We start from the raw sequence: 25,115 nt of genomic DNA, 5'->3' as shown, positions 1-25,115 counted from the left end.
TCTATATTATAATGACATACCATGGGAGAGCCGTCCTTGCAGTTAGACCGTTAGGGTAGGATTGTTACCTGTTGCCCCTTACGGTATAATCGTAATCAACCAACAAATTTAGTATAAGTATAGCATTTTCTCTTCATTCCTAAATGACATTATATCTGTACTAAGAATACTTTTTGTCTCTGGGTTGACATGTGAGGAAGGCTCTGGTTTTGTCCCCTTGACCGAGTCTAAACAAGTGCTAGTTTGTGCTCCTATTAGCGCTCAGCAGACAGGGCGTGGGATACACGACTGCTGTTCAACCGTGGGCAGTAATAGGTGACCGGATGGAGGAGTGTTCGCTTGTTGTCTATGCTTCATGATAAAGCCACTATAAAAAGGATAACAGTTCAACCTACATGAATATGTAAAACTGAGTAATTGTACACAGTCTCCCAAAAGCACCTCTTACAGACATACACGCAACACACAGAATATTGTGAAGGCTACTTGTATATGTCCATGGCTGTTGAGTGTGGGACGTAATAATTCAAACAACAAAAAGTATTAGGTACAGTATAAGTATCTTTGTGTCTATATTATTAAGACATACTTTGTGTCTACATGTATAGGTAAACTTTGTGTCTATATTATTAAGACATACTTTGTGTCTACATGTATAGGTACACTCTGTGTCTACATGTATACTGGTATACTTTGTGTCTACATGTCATAAAGGTACACTCTTGTGTCTACATGTATAGGTATACTTTGTGTCTATATCATTAAACTTTGTGTCACATGTATAGTATACTTTGTGTCTACATGTATATGTATACTTTTGTGTCTACATGTATAGTACACTTTGTGTCTACATGTATATGTACACTTTGTGTCTACATGTATAGGTATACTTTGTGTCTATATTATTAAGACAAACTTTGTGTCTACATGTATATGTATACTTTGTGTCTACATGTATATGTTTACTTTGTGTCTATATTACTAAGACACTTTGTATCTACATACTAAATGAGTTTACATGTAAAGACGGTTTGTGTTTTTAATGTATTTCGACATTCTACGTGTATTTTCATTTATGTAGTTGTATTACCCCTGGCGAATTATTTGTAAATCAAATAGAATACAGGTTCATTCCAGGCAATGTCAATAAAACGGAAACACACTTCTCAAAACGTTGGTTCTGTGAGTTCATATTTACAAACGTCAATTGGCTCGCACTAACAGAAATAAAAGAAAGCGTTTTGTGATAGATGAGGCCTATCATACAGGGAGGCCAACCATTCACAGCCTTTGGTGAGCCGAGTCTCACTGCCGACAACTTGAGGGTTATTTCATTAAAAAAAGGATAAAGATTGAAAGCATAATGCATGACAAAGCTGAGAAAAGAAATAAGTACGAGGGCTTTTTTATACAATATTCAACTGATGTATTTGAACAAGAGTTAGATATGAATAGGTTGTATAGGGTCTTTTTAAATGTTCAAGCTGTATAAACTGGACAAGGTTGATACGTCTTATACAACCAATGGTCAGCCATTATACATGTACAAACAAATCAAGCCCAGGTATTAAACGGTGTTATTTCATCAGTGACAAAATAGTTCGGTGAACTGGTTTACAAATCGACATTTAAATAGACACATTCCCTTATAGATTGTTAAGAGGTGAATTGTTGATGAGAGTCATGATTGTTGAGACATGTCGAACGCAGAGATTCGTACTAATTGTTAATTATTGATTAACTAAACGTATTTAAGGTCGCTTAACTTGACGGAGATGTGATTAGGACTGTGCTGATGTGTGTTCGTAAGAAGATGTGTGTACGTTGTAAGACGGACTTATGACTCAACACCTGTGTCTTAAGGTGCCAAGTTGATTATGTAGCACACATTGATCAACCTGATGGGCAAATGTAGCGTATGTTGTGTTTTCTCCTTCATGATCTCAGTAACGATAATCACAGGAGGTAAGATATCTTTTTGTACATCAATAATATTCAACTCTCCACAATTGTACTTGTTTCATTTTAGTATGTGGTCCATACTCCAAGGGTTACTATCACTGTCGTTATCTCCACCCGTGGACTCATTTTATAGTAAAACTGGAGACACAGGTAATTTCATCTGATTTTGGTCCTTTAATGTACATCAAAAGAATTGAAAATTTATTTTAGATTTATATCAAATATATTCACCACAGGCACGATATGAATTCTGTATACTTATCTTTTCCGTAGGTTTAACATTAATTTTGTATACTTCACCCCAGGTACGACAGTATGTATACTGATAGAGTACGTTTCACAGGGCCCGCTCTTCCAGGACCGAAGTATCAAGGGCCTCATCATGTTATTCTCAGCTGTGTCGGTACGTATAGCTTCAGGATGATCTCCTGTTAACAAGGACTAAACTTTGATAATTATTGTTTTCTGTAAGGCTGTCATCTTGTGGTCACCATACCGCTGTGCCTGTGTGGTACAGGCCGATGGGACAACACTATAAAATAAAATCCTTTATTACATTTTTAGCAGTGAAATAAAAGGTTATACGGTGAACATCAATGGAAGCGAGAAAAACTGTAATGAATAGAGTATTCCTTGTTACTAGATGAATACTAGTAATATTTCATCTCGTGAGATGGAAACTTTCATGTTTTTCACTCGTGCTTCGCACTCGTGAAGAGTATCAAAGTTTCCACCTCACTCAGTGAAATATAACTAGTATTCATAATATCCTTTATTTTATTAGTCTAATAAAGTATTAATAAGTCGAAATAAACGTTATTATACATACATAATTGAATGATTTAGGAGTTGAGTCGAGGGTATAAACTCTTAGTAGTTTATTTCCTTATGATAGCATTAGAAATGACATTTTATCCTGAATTTGATCCATTGGCCTCAGTATTAGATGTAAATACGTGTTTCTGTATATACCTCTAACTGGATCTGTTACAGCCTGTGTAACTCTATATACTTATTGGCCTCAGTATTAGATGTAAATACGTGTTTCTGTATATACCTCTAACTGGATCTGTTACAGCCTGTGTAACTCTATATACTTATTGGCCTCAGTATTAGATGTAAATACGTGTTTCTGTATATACCTCTAACTGGATCTGTTACAGCCTGTTAACTCTATATACTTATATTGGCCTCAGTATTAGAATGTAAATACGTGTTTCTGTATATACCTCTAACTGGATCTGTTACAGCCTGTGTAACTCTATATACTTATTGGCCTCAGTATTGGATGTAAATACGTGTTTCTGTATATACCTCTAACTGGATCTGTTACAGCCTGTGTAACTCTATATACTTATTGGCCTCAGTATTAGATGTAAATACGTGTTTCTGTATATACCTCTAACTGGATCTGTTACAGCCTGTGTAACTCTATATACTTATTGGCCTCAGTATTAGATGTAAATACGTGTTTCTGTATATACCTCTAACTGGATCTGTTACAGCCTGTGTAACTCTATATACTTATTGGCCTCAGTATTGGATGTAAATACGTGTTTCTGTATATACCTCTAACTGGATCTGTTACAGCCTGTGTAACTCTATATACTTATTGGCCTCAGTATTAGATGTAAATACGTGTTTCTGTATATATACCTCTAACTGGATCTGTTACAGCCTGTGTAACTCTATATATACTTATTGGCCTCAGTATTAGATGTAAATACGTGTTTCTGTATATACCTCTAACTGGATCTGTTACAGCCTGTGTAACTCTATATACTTATTGGCCTCAGTATTGGATGTAAATACGTGTTTCTGTATATACCTCTAACTGGATCTGTTTACAGCCTGTGTAACTCTATATACTTATTGGCCTCAGTATTGGATGTAAATACGTGTTTCTGTATATACCTCTAACTGGATCTGTTACAGCCTGTGTAACTCTATATACTTATTGGCCTCAGTATTGGATGTAAATACGTGTTTCTGTAATATACCTCTAACTGGATCTGTTACAGCCTGTGTAACTCTATATACTTATTGGCCTCAGTATTAGATGTAAATACGTGTTTCTGTATATACCTCTAACTGGATCTGTTACAGCCTGTGTAACTCTATATACTTATTGGCCTCAGTATTAGATGTAAATACGTGTTTCTGTATATACCTCTAACTGGATCTGTTACAGCCTGTGTAACTCTATATACTTATTGGCCTCAGTATTGGATGTAAATACGTGTTTCTGTATATACCTCTAACTGGATCTGTTACAGCCTGTGTAACTCTATATACTTATTGGCCTCAGTATTGGATGTAAATACGTGTTTCTGTATATACCTCTAAATCTGGATCTGTTAGTACAGCCTGTGTAACTCTATATACTTATTGGCCTCAGTATTAGATGTAAATACGTGTTTCTGTATATACCTCTAACTGGATCTGTTACAGCCTGTGTAACTCTATATACTTATTGGCCTCAGTATTAGATGTAAATACGTGTTTCTGTATATACCTCTAACTGGATCTGTTACAGCCTGTGTAACTCTATATACTTATTGGCCTCAGTATTAGATGTAAATACGTGTTTCTGTATATACCTCTAACTGGATCTGTTACAGCCTGTGTAACTCTATATACTTATTGGCCTCAGTATTGATGTAAATACGTGTTTCTGTATATACCTCTAACTGGATCTGTTACAGCCTGTGTAACTCTATATACTTATTGGCCTCAGTATTGGATGTAAATACGTGTTTTCTGTATATACCTCTAACTGGATCTGTTACAGCCTGTGTAACTCTATATACTTATTGGCCTCAGTATTAGATGTAAAATACGTGTTTCTGTATATACCTCTAACTGGATCTGTTACAGCCTGTGTAACTCTATATACTTATTGGCCTCAGTATTAGATGTAAATACGTGTTTCTGTATATACCTCTAACTGGATCTGTTACAGCCTGTGTAACTCTATATACTTATTGGCCTCAGTATTGGATGTAAATACGTGTTTCTGTATATACCTCTAACTGGATCTGTTACAGCCTGTGTAACTCTATATACTTATTGGCCTCAGTATTGGATGTAAATACGTGTTTTCTGTATATACCTCTAACTGGATCTGTTACAGCCTGTGTAACTCTATATACTTATTGGCCTCAGTATTAGATGTAAATACGTGTTTCTGTATATACCTCTAACTGGATCTGTTACAGCCTGTGTAACTCTATATACTTATTGGCCTCAGTATTAGATGTAAATACGTGTTTCTGTATATACCTCTAACTGGATCTGTTACAGCCTGTGTAACTCTATATACTTATTGGCCTCAGTATTAGATGTAAATACGTGTTTCTGTATATACCTCTAACTGGATCTGTTACAGCCTGTGTAACTCTATATACTTATTGGCCTCAGTATTGGATGTAAATACGTGTTTCTGTATATACCTCTAACTGGATCTGTTACAGCCTGTGTAACTCTATATACTTATTGGCCTCAGTATTGGATGTAAATACGTGTTTCTGTATATACCTCTAACTGGATCTGTTACAGCCTGTGTAACTCTATATACTTATTGGCCTCAGTATTAGATGTAAATACGTGTTTCTGTATATACCTCTAACTGGATCTGTTACAGCCTGTGTAACTCTATATACTTATTGGCCTCAGTATTAGATGTAAATACGTGTTTCTGTATATACCTCTAACTGGATCTGTTACAGCCTGTGTAACTCTATATACTTATTGGCCTCAGTATTGGATGTAAATACGTGTTTCTGTATATACCTCTAACTGGATCTGTTACAACCTGTGTAACTCTATATACTTATTGGCCTCAGTATTGGATGTAAATACGTGTTTCTGTATATACCTCTAACTGGATCTGTTACAACCTGTGTAACTCTATATACTTATTGGCCTCAGTATTGGATGTAAATACGTGTTTCTGTATATACCTCTAACTGGATCTGTTACAGCCTGTGTAACTCTATATACTTATTGGCCTCAGTATTAGATGTAAATACGTGTTTCTGTATATACCTCTAACTGGATCTGTTACAGCCTGTGTAACTCTATATACTTATTGGCCTCAGTATTGGATGTAAATACGTGTTTCTGTATATACCTCTAACTGGATCTGTTACAGCCTGTGTAACTCTATATACTTATTGGCCTCAGTATTGGATGTAAATACGTGTTTCTGTATATACCTCTAACTGGATCTGTTACAACCTGTGTAACTCTATATACTTATTGGCCTCAGTATTAGATGTAAATACGTGTTTCTGTATATACCTCTAACTGGATCTGTTACAGCCTGTGTAACTCTATATACTTATTGGCCTCAGTATTAGGATGTAAATACGTGTTTCTGTATATACCTCTAACTGGATCTGTTACAGCCTGTGTAACTCTATATACTTATTGGCCTCAGTATTAGATGTAAATACGTGTTTCTGTATATACCTCTAACTGGATCTGTTACAGCCTGTGTAACTCTATATACTTATTGGCCTCAGTATTAGATGTAAATACGTGTTTCTGTATATACCTCTAACTGGATCTGTTACAGCCTGTGTAACTCTATATACTTATTGGCCTCAGTATTAGATGTAAATACGTGTTTCTGTATATACCTCCTAACTGGATCTGTTACAGCCTGTGTAACTCTATATACTTATTGGCCTCAGTATTGGATGTAAATACGTGTTTTCTGTATATACCTCTAACTGGATCTGTTTACAGCCTGTGTAACTCTATATACTTATTGGCCTCAGTATTGGATGTAAATACGTGTTTCTGTATATACCTCTAACTGGATCTGTTACAGCCTGTGTAACTCTATATACTTATTGGCCTCAGTATTAGATGTAAATACGTGTGTTATCTCTATACTGTCTGTTACAGCCTGTGTAACTCTATATACTTATTGGCCTCAGTATTGATGTAAATACGTGTTTCTGTATATACCTCTAACTGGATCTGTTACAGCCTGTGTAACTCTATATACTTATTGGCCTCAGTATTGGATGTAAATACGTGTTTCTGTATATACCTCTAACTGGATCTGTTACAGCCTGTGTAACTCTATATACTTATTGGCCTCAGTATTGGATGTAAATACGTGTTTCTGTATATACCTCTAACTGGATCTGTTACAGCCTGTGTAACTCTATATACTTATTGGCCTCAGTATTAGATGTAAATACGTGTTTCTGTATATACCTCTAACTGGATCTGTTACAGCCTGTGTAACTCTATATACTTACCTAACAAGTAAATCACGCGCTCTCTAGATATGTCAGATTCAAAAGGCTCCCTAATAATGGGATTACACATCAAAGAAGGTAATATCAGTATCATAATTATACTATATTGATTTAGACATATGTTTCACTGAGCCTTCAACAGACAATGCTATCTATTACACAAGCTTTCGCTTGGACCTTTTTAATTAATGAAGCTAGAATATCAAGCTTAACTTGTAAAACACTAACATTTTACCCACATTTGTACAGCTATTTAAAAAAAACTCTCTTCACACCAATTGTCATGTACAGTGTCTTTTCTCGAAATTAAAACATCGACTTAGACCATTGAAATAGTGATTCTAATTTAGAATGTCTAATCTTCATCGGTCATATGAAGCTTATAACCTATACATCGATACATCGAGTCTAGGCCGTTATCACTTGAAGTCACTTAGTCTTATTTGTCCATCATATACAAAGGTACACCTGCCTGTTAGACAATGGTGATCTATTGTGCCAGGGATTGATTGGGATACAGTGAACTGTGTACCGACAGGAGTGTTATTGTGTTTAGCTGGAAAACCAGGTAAACAATTATCTCCCACCAAATTGATAACCTTTGTATGTTAGCTTGGGTTGATTTGTAATCAAATTAAATTACGATCGCCTTTTTTGTAATGGATATTATTACATTCCTCACAGTGTCTATGAACGATGGTGTAATTAATCACGGCTGATAGTTGGACACGTTGACCTGTTCCAATTTTGACATGGCCCATTTAGATCTACCAATGTTGACATGTACCATTTAGATCTACCAATGTTGACATGTACCATTTAGATCTACCAATGTTGACATGTACCATTTAGATCTACCAATGTTGACATGTCCCATTTATATCAACCAATGTTGACATGTCCCATCATCAATCGGAACAACTCACCCACTTCTGCGAATGTAGTATCTAGTTTCAGAGAAAATGACGCGGACATTATATGTAGGCAACTACAGGCCTAAGAAAGCTGTTCAACAACCACCTTGTACGGATTCTAAACTTTTACTCCTGTTTCCTTTTTAAGGTCATCTGACCCGAAGGGTCAGGATGACCTATTGTCATCATGCACCGTCCGTCGTCGTGCGCCGTCCGCCGTCCGCCGTGCGCCGTGCGTAAACTTTTCATTCAAACGACTGCTTCTCAATAACAGGGGTCCAATAGGCTAAAATCTTTACATGACTTCTTGTGAATAACTAAGAGGCATAGAGACCTGATATTAGGCCCCTGACATGCTGGGATGAAGGGCTATCAAATGTGTTCAAATCAATGACATTGACCTTCATTCAAGGTCACAGGGATAAAAAAGCTAAAATCTTTAAACGGCTTCTTCTCAAGAACCAGAGTGCCCAGAGTACTGATATTGGGCATGTAGCATGCTGGTAAGAAGGGCTACCAAGTTTGTTCAAATAAATGACCTTGACTTTCATTTAAGGTCACAGGGGTCAAATATGCTAAGATCTTTAAAAGACTTCTTGAGAATCACTAGGAGGCATAGAGACCTGATATTGGGCCTGTGTCATGCTGGGATGAAGAGCTACCAAGTTTGTTCAAATCAATGACCTTGACCTTCATCCAATGTCACAGGGTCAAATAGGCTTAAATCTTGAAACCATTTGTTTGTGAATAACTAAGAGGCCTAGAGACCTGAGATTGTGCCTGTGACATGCTGGGATGAAGGGCTACCATATTGGTGTTTTTTTAAATGATCTTGATCTTCATTCAAGATCACAGGGGTCAAAATGGCTAAAATCTTTAAATGACTATGTTGTATTGTGCCAATAGTCAGATGACCGTTAAGACCCATGGGCCTCTTGTTTATCATTTAGAGGAGACCTCAAAATGTACCAATGTTTACTTGGATCATGTGCATTAATTAATTATTAATTGTATCAATATTGTTCCTTTACAGTTCATATCGACAGGGTTTGCAGGACTGCTGGGTTTACTGCACAATGACTCCTCCTGGGTGGTACGTGTGTTCTCTAAATCACTTTTCGCCATTTTATTATCGGACTGGTCAGTACTAATAGGCTTAAGACAGATCTAAGAAAACTAATTAAACATTTATACATAGCTCTTGTATTGTGAACTGTGCAGACAAGGGGAAGGAGGGGGGGGGGGGCTATGGCGGACATTATCCCTGGTGCTGACCTGTTGGGGTCACGCAGACATTGATTGAATATCGGTGGAGGTTTTTCTAGCAGTAGTTCATTCTGATTTATTTCACGCCCATAAGATACGACACATTTTAAATACATTCATACATTATCACAAACATATATTCAAAACAAATTGAAATGTAAAGCCTAAAAAGACTTATGAGATATTAAGTATTACAATAAGTCTCGGTATTACTATAAAACAGAATAGTTTTGCTTAATGTTACAACAAAAAAGATTCAATCATTACAAATTGGCCACTTCCATTCCAATGTTCTCATTAGTACACTATGACATCATCAGAACAATAAGTGGCGATGGGTTATGTGTGTTTCAGACAAACATACACATATCTGTCATCATTATCATATGTATAGAACAATAAGTGGCGATGGGTTGTGTGTTTCAGACAAACTTACACATATCTGTCATCATTATCATATGTATAGAACAATAAGTGGCGATGGGTTATGTGTGTTTCAGACAAACTTACACATATCTGTCATCATTATCATATGTATAGAACAATAAGTGGCGATGGATTGTGTGTTTCAGACAAACTTACACATATCTGTCATCATTATCATATGTATAGAACAATAAGTGGCGATGGGTTGTGTGTTTCAGACAAACTTACACGTATCTGTCATCATTATCATATGTATAGAACAATAAGTGGCGATGGGTTGTGTGTTTCAGACAAACTTACACATATCTGTCATCATTATCATATGTATAGAACAATAAGTGGCGATGGGTTGTGTGTTTCAGACAAACTTACACGTATCTGTCATCATTATCATATGTATAGAACAATAAGTGGCGATGGGTTATGTGTGTTTCAGACAAACTTACACATATCTGTCATCATTATCATATGTATAGACAATAAGTGGCGATGGTTGTGTGTTTCAGACAAACTTACACGTATCTGTCATCATTATCATATGTATAGAGCAATAAGTGGCATGGGTTGTGTGTTTCAGACAAACTTACACGTATCTGTCATCATTATCATATGTATAGAACAATAAGTGGCGATGGGTTGTGTGTTTCAGACAAACTTACACATATCTGTCATCATTATCATATGTATAGAACAATAAGTGGCGATGGATTGTGTGTTTCAGACAAACTTACACATATCTGTCATCATTATCATATGTATAGAACAATAAGTGGCGATGGGTTGTGTGTTTCAGACAAACTTACACATATCTGTCATCATTATCATATGTATAGAACAATAAGTGGCGATGGATTGTGTGTTTCAGACAAACTTACACATATCTGTCATCATTCTGATCATTATCATATGTATAGAACAATAAGTGGTGATGGTTGTGTGTTTCAGACAAACTTACACTATCTGTCATCATTATCATATGTATAGACATAGTGTGTTGTGTCAGACAATACAATATGGTCATCATATCATAGTATAGACATAGTGTGATGGATGTGTGTTTCAGACAAACTTACACATATCTGTCATCATTATCATATGTATAGAACAATAGTGCATGATTGTGTGTTTCAGACAACTTACACATATCTGTATCATATCTATGTATAGAACAATAAGTGGCGATGGATTGTGTGTTTCAGACAATGTCATATTATCATATGTATAGAACAATAAGTGGCGATGGGTTGTGTGTTTCAGACAAACTTACACATATCTGTCATCATTATCATATGTATAGAACAATAAGTGGCGATGGGTTGTGTGTTTCAGACAAACTTACACATATCTGTCAGTATTATCATATGTATAGAACAATAAGTGGCGATGGGTTGTGTGTTTCAGACAAACTTACACATATCTGTCATCATTATCATATGTATAGAACAATAAGTGGCGATGGGTTGTGTGTTTCAGACAAACTTACACATATCTGTCATCATTATCATATGTATAGCGCAATAAGTGGCGATGGGTTGTGTGTTTCAGACAAACTTACAAATATCTGTCATCATTATCATATGTATAGAGCAATAAGTGGCGATGGGTTGTGTGTTTCAGACAAACTTACACGTATCTGTCATCATTATCATATGTATAGAACAATAAATGGCGATGGATTGTGTGTGTCTCGTTTCTTACCAGGAAAGGAAGACGAACGATCGTGGTCTTGGTCTGCGTTTGTTTATTTAGCCGACATTACAGGAAGTGCCTAAAGTCTAAAAACTATCCACTCAAGTGAATACACGTGACATGCATTATATTATGACCAGGCCAAAGTAACGATAAATATAGAAATACTAGGTAGTACTTAGCATGTATTGTTTACCGTAGGAATAAGGCAAAACTATCCGATAATACTACAACCCCTTTCTTTAAAAACAGAAATTCCTGGAATTGATCTATAATGATATAGAAAACATACTTAGACAAAATATATGTTTTCTCTTATTTTTAGCACAGTTCATACGCTGGAAATATCCTGTAAAGAACAGAGATTTATAGGACTGAATTTTCAATAAAGCATTGCCTATTGATGTTAAGCACTAGTAAGTTATTTTTTCCTGTTGTAACACAGCTTTGAACTTTTCAAACGTCCAATGTAAACAGTTCTAACAGAATAATACATCACATTGACTAGACTGACTTGGACTAGTAATATCAAATCACTGATTATGCACTGTAATCATGGAAATTATTGTCAGTTCAAATAGAGTTCTGAAAAACACATTAAGGTATGTAACTCTATTGCAATAACACTTGAACTTGAAAATTAAACACTTTTCATTATTACATCTGTTTAGCCAGATTCCAAAAGCTTGCAAATGTGCATATTATTAATTTTGATGGCATAAACGGAAGTAATAATTAGGAAAGGGTAGACTGCCCTCACCTACACCTACATATGTACTTTGGGGATTATTCTGCCCCATTAGCACTTAGTACACTTGTAGTCTCTGAACTTTGCTGGTGGCACTACATTTCTGCCGGACCTGGTTCGAATGAAGGTTTGTTCAGGTGCGTTGGTTGGTGCTTCCGGCTGCAATTTCGGAGTCTCCAGTTGGTGCTTAGATGTTTCCGGTCGTCGGGTTGGTGTTCCCAGTTGTCGTTTCGGCATTTCTGGACATTTTGGTTGTTCAGGCTGAGCATTTTCATAGCCATCAAATACCTCATTTTGACTGGGTACCCTTTTGATCGTTTCCTCTTTGGAGTGAATAATGTCTCTCCTGTTTCTCCCTGAAGAGTTGTCCTTCGGGTGTTTCCACTATGTATGATCGAGGTGAATGAGTTCGAATGACATTTCTGGGTTTCCACTGATCTTGTTTCCTAAACCGGACTTGATCGTTCGGTTCGAGTGGTCGTAGTGGTTTCGAACCTTTGTTGTACTGGTCGACCTGTTTAGATTGAGTTATTTCCCTTTGAACTTTCACTTTTTCACGATTTACCACTTTAGGTCGTAATTTCTCTGGGATCACAGGAATTATAGAACGGAGTTCTCTGCTCATTAACAACTTTGCAGGCGACTCTGTGTCTGTCGGTGTGTTCCGATACTCTAGTAGGCTGAGGTAGGGATCCTTGTCGTCCTTGAGGGACTTCTCTAGTAGCCTTTTCACAGTTTGAACACTTTTCTCAGCCAGTCCATTACCTTGGGGGTAGAATGGACTTGAGGTTGTGTGTTTGAAACCCCATCCCTCTGCGAATTTCTTAAATTCATGAGAACTGTATTGCGGACCATTGTCGCTTCGTACTTCTGTAGGAATTCCATGTCTTGCGAAAAACGACTTAAGGCAGGTAATCACTGTAATGCTCCTTGTGTTGTCAAGTTTGGCGATCTCGAAGAATCTCGAGTAATAATCAGTCGCAATGACATAATCATGATTGTTCCATGAGAACAAGTCTGTACCTATTACATTCCATGGTCCTTCTGGAATGTCCGATTGAATCATAGGTTCTTTCTGGTTGCGGTTCCTCGATTCTACACAGGTGCTGCACTTTGCAACCATGTCGTTGATTTGGCACGACATTCCTGGCCAAAACAGTAGCTCTCTAGCACGTTTTTTACTTTTCTCAATGCCCATGTGTCCTGTGTGGATTCTGTTGAGCATTTCTCTTCTCAGTTCCTTGGGCACAACGATACACATTCCTTTTAGGATTATACCATCAACAATTGTCAGTTCATGTTTGTGCGGCCAAAAATCGTGGATACTTTCTGGAGTTTCACGTCTAGTTTCAGGCCATCCTGATAGAATAACTTTTGCTAGTGTTTGTAGATTCTCATCTCTTGTTGTTGCGTTTCTAATTTCATCCATTTTCTCATCAGTAACGGGCATTTCTCTCATTGTGGCATTCACATGGTATACAATGTCTTTGTCAAATGAATCATTTTGACATCTTTTGAGGTGTGCCCTTGACAGCGTGTCTGCGACAACGAGCTCTTTACCGGGACGATAGTGAAGGTTTATGTCATAGCGCTGTAATCTTAGTAGCATTCTCTGAAGACGAGGCGGTGCCTGATTTAGAGGTTTTTTCATGATGTTCTCCAAAGGCTTGTGATCAGACTCCACCGATACTTCCTTGTCGTACGTGTACTGATTAAAACGTTCCAATGCAAAGACTACCGCTAAAAGCTCTTTTTCTATCTGAGCGTATCTAGTTTCTGTGTCCGTTAGGGCTCGAGATGCATATGCCACTGGTTTGTCTTCCTGGAGTAATACTGCTCCTAGCCCGGATTTTGACGCATCACAACTTACTTTCACAGGTTTCGCTACATCAAAGTAGGCTAACACTGGATGTTTTGATAAGATTTCTTTGATCCTGTTAAAGGCTTTTGCCTGTGGTAGTGACCATTCAAATTCAATGTCATTTCTCAGCAGTTTCCTGATTGGTTCAGTTGCTTCCGACATCTGAGGAATGAACTTTGCGAGGTAATTGATAGTTCCCAACAAACGTTCTACACCTTTCTTGTCTTGGGGCTCGGGCATGTCCTTTATCGCTTCAATTTTGCTCGGATCAGGTTCTACACCGTTCTCTGTGAGCCTATGCCCTATGTACGTGACTTCCTTTACTCGGAATTGACATTTATCACGGTTCAGCGTCAGCCCGATCTCCTCGCACTTCTCAAGAGCACGTTTTAGGTTCTCATCATGTTCTGCCTCGGACTCTCCCCATACCAAAATATCATCAATGTCAGTCTCGACACCTTTGAGTCCATCAAAGTACTGACTTATGCGTTTCTGAAACACTTCCTGGGCTGACTTAATGCCAAAAGGCATTCTCGTGTAGCAGTACCGCCCGAACGGAGAATTGAAGGTTGTGAGTTCTTGACTCTCGGGGTCAAGTTCGATTTGCCAATATCCATGATTTGCATCCAACTTCGAGAATACTTTGGCGTTTGACATCCTTGACACAATCTCTTCGATAGTCGGTAACTGGAAATGTTCTCTCTTAATCGCGACATTCAGATTTCTTGGGTCCAGACAAACTCTAAGTTTTCCATCCTTTTTCTCTACTACCACGAGAGAATTTACCCAATCTGTAGGATGATCCACCTTCCTTATCACATCGAGCTGCTGCATGTCATCTAGGGTGCTTTTAAGTTTACTGTACAATGATGCGGGTACAGAACGCGGCGGGTTAACTGAGGGTGTAACTGACTCGTCTATGCTGATCTTGTAAGGTTTACCAAGGTGTCCTAAACCTTGAAACACTTTCGGATAGTTCTCTGTTGGATCTTTCAATAAGAACTGTGTACTGAGCACTACCTTGATTATTCCCAAGTCTGTTGATTTTCTGCATCCTAACAGCGGAACTTGGTTTGAGTCATTCACATGAAATTCGGTAGGTTCACCGTTGACCGCCAACATAACTTTTCCGATCACTGTTATTCTGTCATATGTGTAGCTGGACAGAATTTCGCGAGATTTGTGCAGAGTCGGTTTCGGATCCATTTTGTCAAAAATGTACTTTGGAATCACATTTGCTTGCGAGCCAGTATCTACTTTAAACCCCACATTAACGTTTTGAACTTTCAGATTGACATGTATCGAGTCTTTACCAACATCGGTTTTTCTCTCCGTAGAATAATCTTTTTGGTCGACTGAGCCAATGAATAGATTTTGCGTTTCACTGTCGAGAGTTTCATATTCAGTCCCATATTCATCACAGTTTTCCTCGATGTTCACATTGTGTACACGTTTCTTAAAAGTTTGACCATTTGACTGTGGTGCTGTGCTGGTACAGCATTTTATGAAGTGATTGTATCGATGACACTTCATACACCTTTTGCCATAAGCGAGGCATTTGAATTTGTCATGAGTTAGGCCACATTTTTTACACGATGGACTGCTTGTCTTTGAAGATTCAAACTTAGGTTGTTGTTTTGGAGGACTTCTTTGATTACCGGATGATGCTGATCTCGGTCTGTTGTGACTGGTGTGTCTTCGAGTGACACTTGCTATCACGGCTTCACCATGTAAGTTTTTCATCATGTGAGACGTTTCCTCACTTGCACGACACGTCGATATCGCTTTAGCGAGAGTTAAGTCTTGATCTCTCAAGAGTCTTTCTTTAATCTTCTCGTTATTTACGCCACATACTATGCGATCTCTGATAAGTTCATCATTTAGAGCATCGAACTTGCACTTTGACGCTATTGTTCTGAGTTCCGTCGCGAACTGGTCAATACTCTCAGTTTTTCCTTGAGTTCTAGTGTTAAACCTATGCCTCCACACAATAGTGTTCTCACTAGGCTGACAGTAAAGTTTGAATTTATTGAATAGAGGTTCGATTTTGTTTGCCTGCCCCTCTTCAAAATTCATCGTGTTGTACACGTCCCTCCCATCATGGCCGATTATGTACAGAAAGGCACTACACTTTTCTTTTTCATTCTTGCCACTTAAGGCTATGTCTAAATACAGTCTCATAGTTTGTTCCCACTTACGCCATCTCTCAGCAATGTTACCATCACTTGTTATAAGGTCTAACTCTGGAGGGGGTTTGATATTGTCCATGTTGACCGTTTGGCGGGAAAACAAAAACCACGAGGTCTTAGGGTTGCCGACTTTATTTAGACAGTTTCTTCCTTTTATTACACGCACTGACCGTACTCACCACGTTATTTCACTAGAAGAAATATTTATGATGACGTTTCCGTAGATTTCTTCTGACACCATGTCTCGTTTCTTACCAGGAAAGGAAGACGAACGATCGTGGTCTTGGTCTGCGTTTGTTTATTTAGCCGACATTACAGGAAGTGCCTAAAGTCTAAAAACTATCCACTCAAGTGAATACACGTGACATGCATTATATTATGACCAGGCCAAAGTAACGATAAATATAGAAATACTAGGTAGTACTTAGCATGTATTGTTTACCGTAGGAATAAGGCAAAACTAACCGATAATACTACAGTGTGTTTCAGACAAACTTACACATATCTGTCATCATTATCATATGTAAAAAGAGCAATAAGTGGCGATGGGTTGTGTGTTTCAGACAAACTTACACGTATCTGTCATCATTATCATATGTATAGAACAATAAGTGGCGATGGGTTGTGTGTTTCAGACAAACTTACACATATCTGTCATCATTATCATATGTATAGAATAGTAAGTGGCGATGGATTGTGTGTTTCAGACAAACTTACACATATCTGTCATCATTATCATATGTATAGAACAATAAGTGGCGATGGGTTGTGTGTTTCAGACAAACTTACACATATCTGTCATCATTATCATATGTATAGAACAATAAGTGGCGATGGATTGTGTGTTTCAGACAAACTTACACATATCTGTCATCATTATCATATGTATAGAACAATAAGTGGCGATGGGTTGTGTGTTTCAGACAAACTTACACATATCTGTCATCATTATCATATGTATAGAATAGTAAGTGGCGATGGATTGTGTGTTTCAGACAAACTTACACGTATCTGTCATCATTATCATATGTATAGAGCAATAAGTGGCGATGGGTTGTGTGTTTCAGACAAACTTACACGTATCTGTCATCATTATCATATGTATAGAACAATAAGTGGCGATGGATTGTGTGTTTCAGACAAACTTACACGTATCTGTCATCATTATCATATGTATAGAATAATAAGTGGCGATGGGTTGTGTGTTTCAGACAAACTTACACATATCTGTCATCATTATCATATGTATAGAACAATAAGTGGCGATGGATTGCGTGTTTCATACGTATCTGTCATCATTATCATATGTATAGAACAATAAGTGGCGATGGATTGTGTGTTTCAGACAAACTTACACATATCTGTCATCATTATCATATGTATAGAACAATAAGTGGCGATGGATTGTGTGTTTCAGACAAACTTACACATATCTGTCATCATTATCATATGTATAGAACAATAAGTGGCGATGGGTTGTGTGTTTCAGACAAACTTACACGTATCTGTCATCATTATCATATGTATAGAACAATAAGTGGCGATGGGTTGTGTGTTTCAGACAAACTTACACATATCTGTCATCATTATCATATGTATAGAACAATAAGTGGCGATGGGTTGTGTGTTTCAGACAAACTTACACATATCTGTCATCATTATCATATGTATAGAACAATAAGTGGCGATGGATTGTGTGTTTCAGACAAACTTACACATATCTGTCATCATTATCATATGCATAGAACAATAAGTGGCGATGGGTTATGTGTGTTTCAGACAAACTTACACTATCTGTCATCATTATCATATGTATAGAACAATAAGTGGCGATGGATTGTGTGTTTCAGACAAACTTACACATATCTGTCATCATTATCATATGTATAGAACAATAAGTGGCGATGGGTTGTGTGTTTCAGACAAACTTACACATATCTGTCATCATTATCATATGTATAGAACAATAAGTGGCGATGGGTTGTGTGTTTCAGACAAACTTACACATATCTGTCATCATTATCATATGTATAGAACAATAAGTGGCGATGGGTTGTGTGTTTCAGACAAACTTACACATATCTGTCATCATTATCATATGTATAGAACAATAAGTGGCGATGGGTTGTGTGTTTCAGACAAACTTACACGTATCTGTCATCATTATCATATGTATAGAACAATAAGTGGCGATGGGTTGTGTGTTTCAGACAAACTTACACGTATCTGTCATCATTATCATATGTATAGAACAATAAGTGGCGATGGGTTGTGTGTTTCAGACAAACTTACACGTATCTGTCATCATTATCATATGTATAGAACAATAAGTGGCGATGGATTGTGTGTTTCAGACAAACTTACACGTATCTGTCATCATTATCATATGTATAGAACAATAAGTGGCGATGGATTGTGTGTTTCAGACAAACTTACACATATCTGTCATCATTATCATATGTATAGAACAATAAGTGGCGATGGATTGTGTGTTTCAGACAAACTTACACGTATCTGTCATCATTATCATATGTATAGAACAATAAGTGGCGATGGGTTGTGTGTTTTCAGACAAACTTACACATATCTGTCATCATTATCATATGTATAGAACAATAAGTGGCGATGGATTGTGTGTTTCAGACAAACTTACACATATCTGTCATCATTATCATATGTATAGGAACAATAAGTGGCGATGGGTTGTGTGTTTCAGACAAACTTACACGTATCTGTCATCATTATCATATGTATAGAACAATAAGTGGCGATGGGTTGTGTGTTTCAGACAAACTTACACATATCTGTCATCATTATCATATGTATAGAACAATAAGTGGCGATGGGTTGTGTGTTTCAGACAAACTTACACATATCTGTCATCATTATCATATGTATAGAACAATAAGTGGCGATGGATTGTGTGTTTCAGACAAACTTACACATATCTGTCATCATTATCATATGTATAGAACAATAAGTGGCGATGGATTGTGTGTTTCAGACAAACTTACACGTATCTGTCATCATTATCATATGTATAGAACAATAAGTGGCGATGGGTTGTGTGTTTCAGACAAACTTACACGTATCTGTCATCATTATCATATGTATAGAACAATAAGTGGCGATGGGTTGTGTGTTTCAGACAAACTTACACGTATCTGTCATCATTATCATATGTATAGAACAATAAGTGGCGATGGGTTGTGTGTTTCAGACAAACTTACACGTATCTGTCATCATTATCATATGTATAGAACAATAAGTGGCGATGGGTTGTGTGTTTCAGACAAACTTACACGTATCTGTCATCATTATCATATGTATAGAACAATAAGTGGCGATGGATTGTGTGTTTCAGACAAACTTACACATATCTGTCATCATTATCATATGTATAGAACAATAAGTGGCGATGGATTGTGTGTTTCAGACAAACTTACACGTATCTGTCATCATTATCATATGTATAAGAACAATAAGTGGCGATGGGTTGTGTGTTTCAGACAAACTTACACATATCTGTCATCATTATCATATGTATAGAACAATAAGTGGCGATGGATTGTGTGTTTCAGACAAACTTACACATATCTGTCATCATTATCATATGTATAGAACAATAAGTGGCGATGGATTGTGTGTTTCAGACAAACTTACACATATCTGTCATCATTATCATATGTATAGAACAATAAGTGGCGATGGATTGTGTGTTTCAGACAAACTTACACGTATCTGTCATCATTATCATATGTATAGAACAATAAGTGGCGATGGGTTGTGTGTTTCAGACAAACTTACACATATCTGTCATCATTATCATATGTATAGAACAATAAGTGGCGATGGATTGTGTGTTTCAGACAAACTTACACGTATCTGTCATCATTATCATATGTATAGAACAATAAGTGGCGATGGGTTGTGTGTTTCAGACAAACTTACACGTATCTGTCATCATTATCATATGTATAGAACAATAAGTGGCGATGGATTGTGTGTTTCAGACAAACTTACACGTATCTGTCATCATTATCATATGTATAGAACAATAAGTGGCGATGGATTGTGTGTTTCAGACAAACTTACACGTATCTGTCATCATTATCATATGTATATAGAACAATAAGTGGCGATGGGTTGTGTGTTTCAGACAAACTTACACATATCTGTCATCATTATCATATGTATAGAACAATAAGTGGCGATGGATTGTGTGTTTCAGACAAACTTACACGTATCTGTCATCATTATCATATGTATAGAACAATAAGTGGCGATGGGTTATGTGTGTTTCAGACAAACTTACACGTATCTGTCATCATTATCATATGTATAGAACAATAAGTGGCGATGGGTTGTGTGTTTCAGACAAACTTACACGTATCTGTCATCATTATCATATGTATAGAGCAATAAGTGGCGATGGGTTATGTGTGTTTCAGACAAACTTACACGTATCTGTCATCATTATCATATGTATAGAACAATAAGTGGCGATGGATTGTGTGTTTCAGACAAACTTACACGTATCTGTCATCATTATCATATGTATAGAACAATAAGTGGCGATGGATTGTGTGTTTCAGACAAACTTACACGTATCTGTCATCATTATCATATGTATAGAACAATAAGTGGCGATGGGTTGTGTGTTTCAGACAAACTTACACGTATCTGTCATCATTATCATATGTATAGAACAATAAGTGGCGATGGATTGTGTGTTTCAGACAAACTTACACATATCTGTCATCATTATCATATGTATAGAACAATAAGTGGCGATGGCTATTAATACACGAGTTAACAAAACTGCACATATCTGTAAAACCCCTCATATGTACAGAACAATAAGTGGCGATGGATTGTGTGTTTCAGACAAACTTACACGTATCTGTCATCATTATCATATGTATAGAACAATAAGTGGTGATGGGTTGTGTGTTTCAGACAAACTTGCAGATATCTGTTGAGAGTGTCATGATAATCGCCACAATAACGGCGTTTTTAGCCTTAAAAGACACCGTCTACCTCCCCGGATATGACGAATGTGTTGCAACAAACGTCACTTCCGTTTGCACGTGCAGGTATGTAATAGAAATTCTATCACAATAACTAAGTTGTAATATTTTTTAACTTTAAGCTATAAGTGTCTGGTTTCTAGACAATAACATGTTGGAGTTTTTAAAGTTGAAATGGCAATGTGCAACAATGAAATGGAAATATAGACATTCGATTTTTTGTAATTTATTCATTTTCTGTATTTCAGTGAAAGAAGCGATATTCGTCTTCCGTAAGTACTGTATATAGTATGTCTTATATCAGGCTATGGGTATCAATCACTTGTCATTTAACCGATCAAAGTAATTGGTAAAACAGTTCCCGTATAAATAGTATCTAGGGACTGGAATGGTTTCATTAGTATGTGGAGATTAAATTCCGTACCATCCATAAACTGTACAATATAGAAAATATCAACCTAAATTGGTTTTGTCACTCTTAGTTAGGTTTCTATCAAAGAAATAGTTTTTTATGGACGCAACCTTAAACATTAATCACGAAATGAATCGGTACAAAAGCAGATAATCCAATATAAGATATAACACACATTTAGAAGGAGCTAATATGATTTGTCCTCTTTCAGGAACACCATATCTGCTGTGGATTGTAACACGCTGTATTCGGCACGAGAGACTGCATATGCTCTCATCTACTTGTACGTAGCGGTGGGCATCATGTGCATTATCGAGCTGTGCCGTGCCCTCTTTCGGGCGTGCACTCGATCGTCGCGGCGTCAGGTAGATTGAATGATTATATATCAACATACAACACAAAAGGCGTCCTCTCGCCACCATTCCCAGTCCGATTTGCTTTCCAGTCACCTTGCTCCTTCATATCCAGATTTTCGAAAAGAAATTCTTTTCAGACTTCAATGGTCTAAATGTTGCCATGTCACCTGGCTCCTTCATGTCCCGATTTCTGAAAAGAAATTCTTTTTAGACGTCAATGGTCTAAATATTGCCATGTCCATCCAGTGGTATACACGTGCTTGTTCTGTGTGGTCATGTCGAGGACTGGGCATAGCTTTAGAAAGGGTAATGTCCAAGAGGTGCAAAACTATTCAGAGCTTCGCTTATTGTTTCCATGTATAATTCTATTGACAATTAGATCCACATTTCACTTGTATAACTCTTCTTGAAAAACAATCGTGATTTTGTATATCTGTAGTTTCCCATGCATAGATAATAGACAAATGTCTTGCTTTTACCTTTGAGATATTTTATACAAGATGACCGCTGACACCAAACCTCCTGAGTAAGATGACCAGTATCATAGTGTCCCATTTGTAGGAGTAGAATTTAGAGTGTATCTAGATTGGTCGCTGTCAACACGATGTAGCTTTTCGAATCAGTAATTCTCACTCTTTGTCATGATTTCAGTAACTAACGTCGTGTTTTTGATTCCAGGAAAGAGAAAATGCCGAGGTATTAAACAATCTGACCTTCTATAACATACCGTACCCAGAGAAAGTACACAAGAAGAAGAAAAACACTGAATACAAACGAGATAAAGACCAGGAAAAAATATTTACATTGCTGAATACTTAGTCGTGTGTGTCTTCTTTATTCCATTGTATAGGAATAGTTAGTATCCGGATGCCTACCATTTTCAGGAGAAGCCGTTTTCACCATGGTCAAAACAAAGATCCAAGAGTGCCGTCCGATACATTTAAACTACTTAGTGCATCGTGTTGGAATAAGAAAGCTTTGTTTATTGAATAATAGTGAAGACAGCATTGACTGTTCAAGTGCAGTGAGGAAAGCATTGCCTATTGATGTACAATTGTGGAGTGAATGATAGTACAATCATCCATTTGAATCAATATCGCCAATCGCATTTCCGTACAATCAAGAGGTCGTACTGTCTGCGGGCCAGTCCGTAGAGGGTGAAAAGTCTCGATGAACATATACCAACCGTGTGGAAATATTGGCATTTACTGTGTGATATATGCAAGTTGATTGAAGAAAGCATTGTCTATGAAAATTGATTTAAGAAAGCGAGGTCTATGATAGTTGATTGAAGAAAGCGAGTTCTATGAAAGTTGATTGAAGAAAGCGTTGTCTATAAAAGTTGGTTGAAGAAAGCGTGTTATATGAAAATTGATTGAAGAAAGCGAGGTTTATAAAAGTTGAGTGAAGAAAGCGTTGTCTATGAAAGTTGAATGAAGAAAGCGTGGTTAATGAAAGTTGATTGAAGACAGCGTGGTCTATGCAAATTGAATGAAGAAAGCGTGATCTTTGAAAGTTGTTAAAGAAAGCAAGATCTATGAAAGTTGATTGGAGAAAGCGAGGTCTATGAAAGTTGATTGAAAAAAGCGAGGTCTATGAAAGTTGAATGAAGAAAGCATGGTCTATGAAAGTTGAATGAAGAAAGCGAGGTCTATGAAAGTTGATTGGAGAAAGCGAGGTCTATGAAAGTTGATTGAAGAAAGCGAGGTCTATGAAAGTTGATTGAAGAAAGCGAGGTCTATGAAAGTTGAATGAAGAAAGCAAGATCTATGAAAGTTGAAAAAAGAAAGAGGATGATTGTTATCCAATTTACTTTTTAATTGTGGGAGAAATTAGCGTTTATCATGATCGATGTTTGCGTCTCATTGACATGAAGTAGAGGGTTTTGTCTCCTATTGACAGGAAGTAAAGGGTTTTGTCTCTTATTGACAGTAAGTAACGGGTTTTGTCTCTTATTCACAGGAAGTAAAGGGTTTTGTCTCTTATTGACAGGAAGTAAAGGGTTTTATCTCTTATTGACATGAAGTAAAGGGTTTTGTCTCTTATTGACAGGAAGTAAAGGGTTTTGTCTCTTATTGACAGGAAGTAAAGGGTTTTGTCTCTTATTGACAGTAAGTAACGGGTTTTGTCTCTTATTGACAGTAAGTAACGGGTTTTGTCTCTTATTGACAGGAAGTAAAGGGTTTTGTCTCTTATTGACAGAAGTAAAGGGTTTTGTCTCTTATTGACAGAGTAAGGGTTTTGTCTCTTATTCACAGGAAGTAAAGGGTTTTCTCTTATTACAGGAAGTAAAGGGTTTTGTCTCTTATTGACAGGAAGTAAAGGGTTTTGTCTCTTATTCACAGGAAGTAAAGGGTTTTATTCTCTTATTGACAGGAAGTAAAGGGTTTTGTCTCTTATTGACAGGAAGTAAAGGGTTTTGTCTCTTATTCACAGGAAGTAAAGGGTTTTGTCTCTTATTGACAGGAAGTAAAGGGTTTTGTCTCTTATTGACAGGAAGTAAAGGGTTTTGTCTCTTATTGACAGGAAGTAAAGGGTTTTGTCTCTTATTGACAGGAAGTAACGGGTTTTGTCTCTTATTCACAGGAAGTAAAGGGTTTTGTCTCTTATTCACAGGAAGTAAAGGGTTTTGTCTCTTATTCACAGGAAGTAAAGGGTTTTGTCTCTTATTCACAGGAAGTAAAGGGTTTTGTCTCTTATTCACAGGAAGTAAAGGGTTTTATCTCTTATTCACAGGAAGTAAAGGTTTTGTCTTTATTCACAGGAAGTAAAGGGTTTTATCTCTTATTCACAGGAGTAAAGGTTTTGTCTCTTATTCACAGGAAGTAAGGTTTTGTCTCTATTGACAGGAAGTAAAGGGTTTTGTCTCTTATTCACAGGAAGTAACGGTTTTGTCTCTTTTCACGGAGTTTTTGTCTCTTATTCACAGGAAGTAAAGGGTTTGTCTCTTATGACGAAGTAAGGTTTTGTCTCTTATTCACAGGAA

The 25,115-nt window shown here is 37.0% G+C and overlaps 1 protein-coding gene across 2 annotated transcripts; it reads left to right on the top strand.

Annotated features, from left to right (window-relative positions):
* Positions 1-1,657: 1,657 nt before the first annotated feature.
* Positions 1,658-24,325, top strand: LOC138307886 (uncharacterized). Of its 2 annotated transcripts, XM_069248808.1 has the most exons (7): positions 1,665-1,965; positions 2,268-2,365; positions 9,186-9,245; positions 21,291-21,427; positions 21,610-21,633; positions 21,985-22,138; positions 22,808-24,325. In XM_069248808.1, the coding sequence occupies exons 1-7, from the start codon at positions 1,902-1,904 to the stop codon at positions 22,946-22,948; spliced, it is 678 nt and encodes a 225-aa protein (XP_069104909.1). In that variant the 5' UTR covers positions 1,665-1,901; the 3' UTR covers positions 22,949-24,325. The 2 variants fall into 2 exon arrangements, with proteins under 2 accessions (XP_069104917.1, XP_069104909.1); XM_069248816.1 differs by lacking the exon at positions 9,186-9,245 and having other exon boundaries at positions 1,658-1,965.
* The last annotated feature ends 790 nt before the right edge of the window (positions 24,326-25,115 follow it).

The sequence above is a fragment of the Argopecten irradians genome, chromosome 1 (assembly GCF_041381155.1).
Source record: "Argopecten irradians isolate NY chromosome 1, Ai_NY, whole genome shotgun sequence".
Lineage (NCBI taxonomy): Eukaryota > Metazoa > Mollusca > Bivalvia > Pectinida > Pectinidae > Argopecten > Argopecten irradians.
Note: the sequence above shows the minus strand (reverse complement) of the source record. Positions and strands in the feature narration are given on the sequence as shown.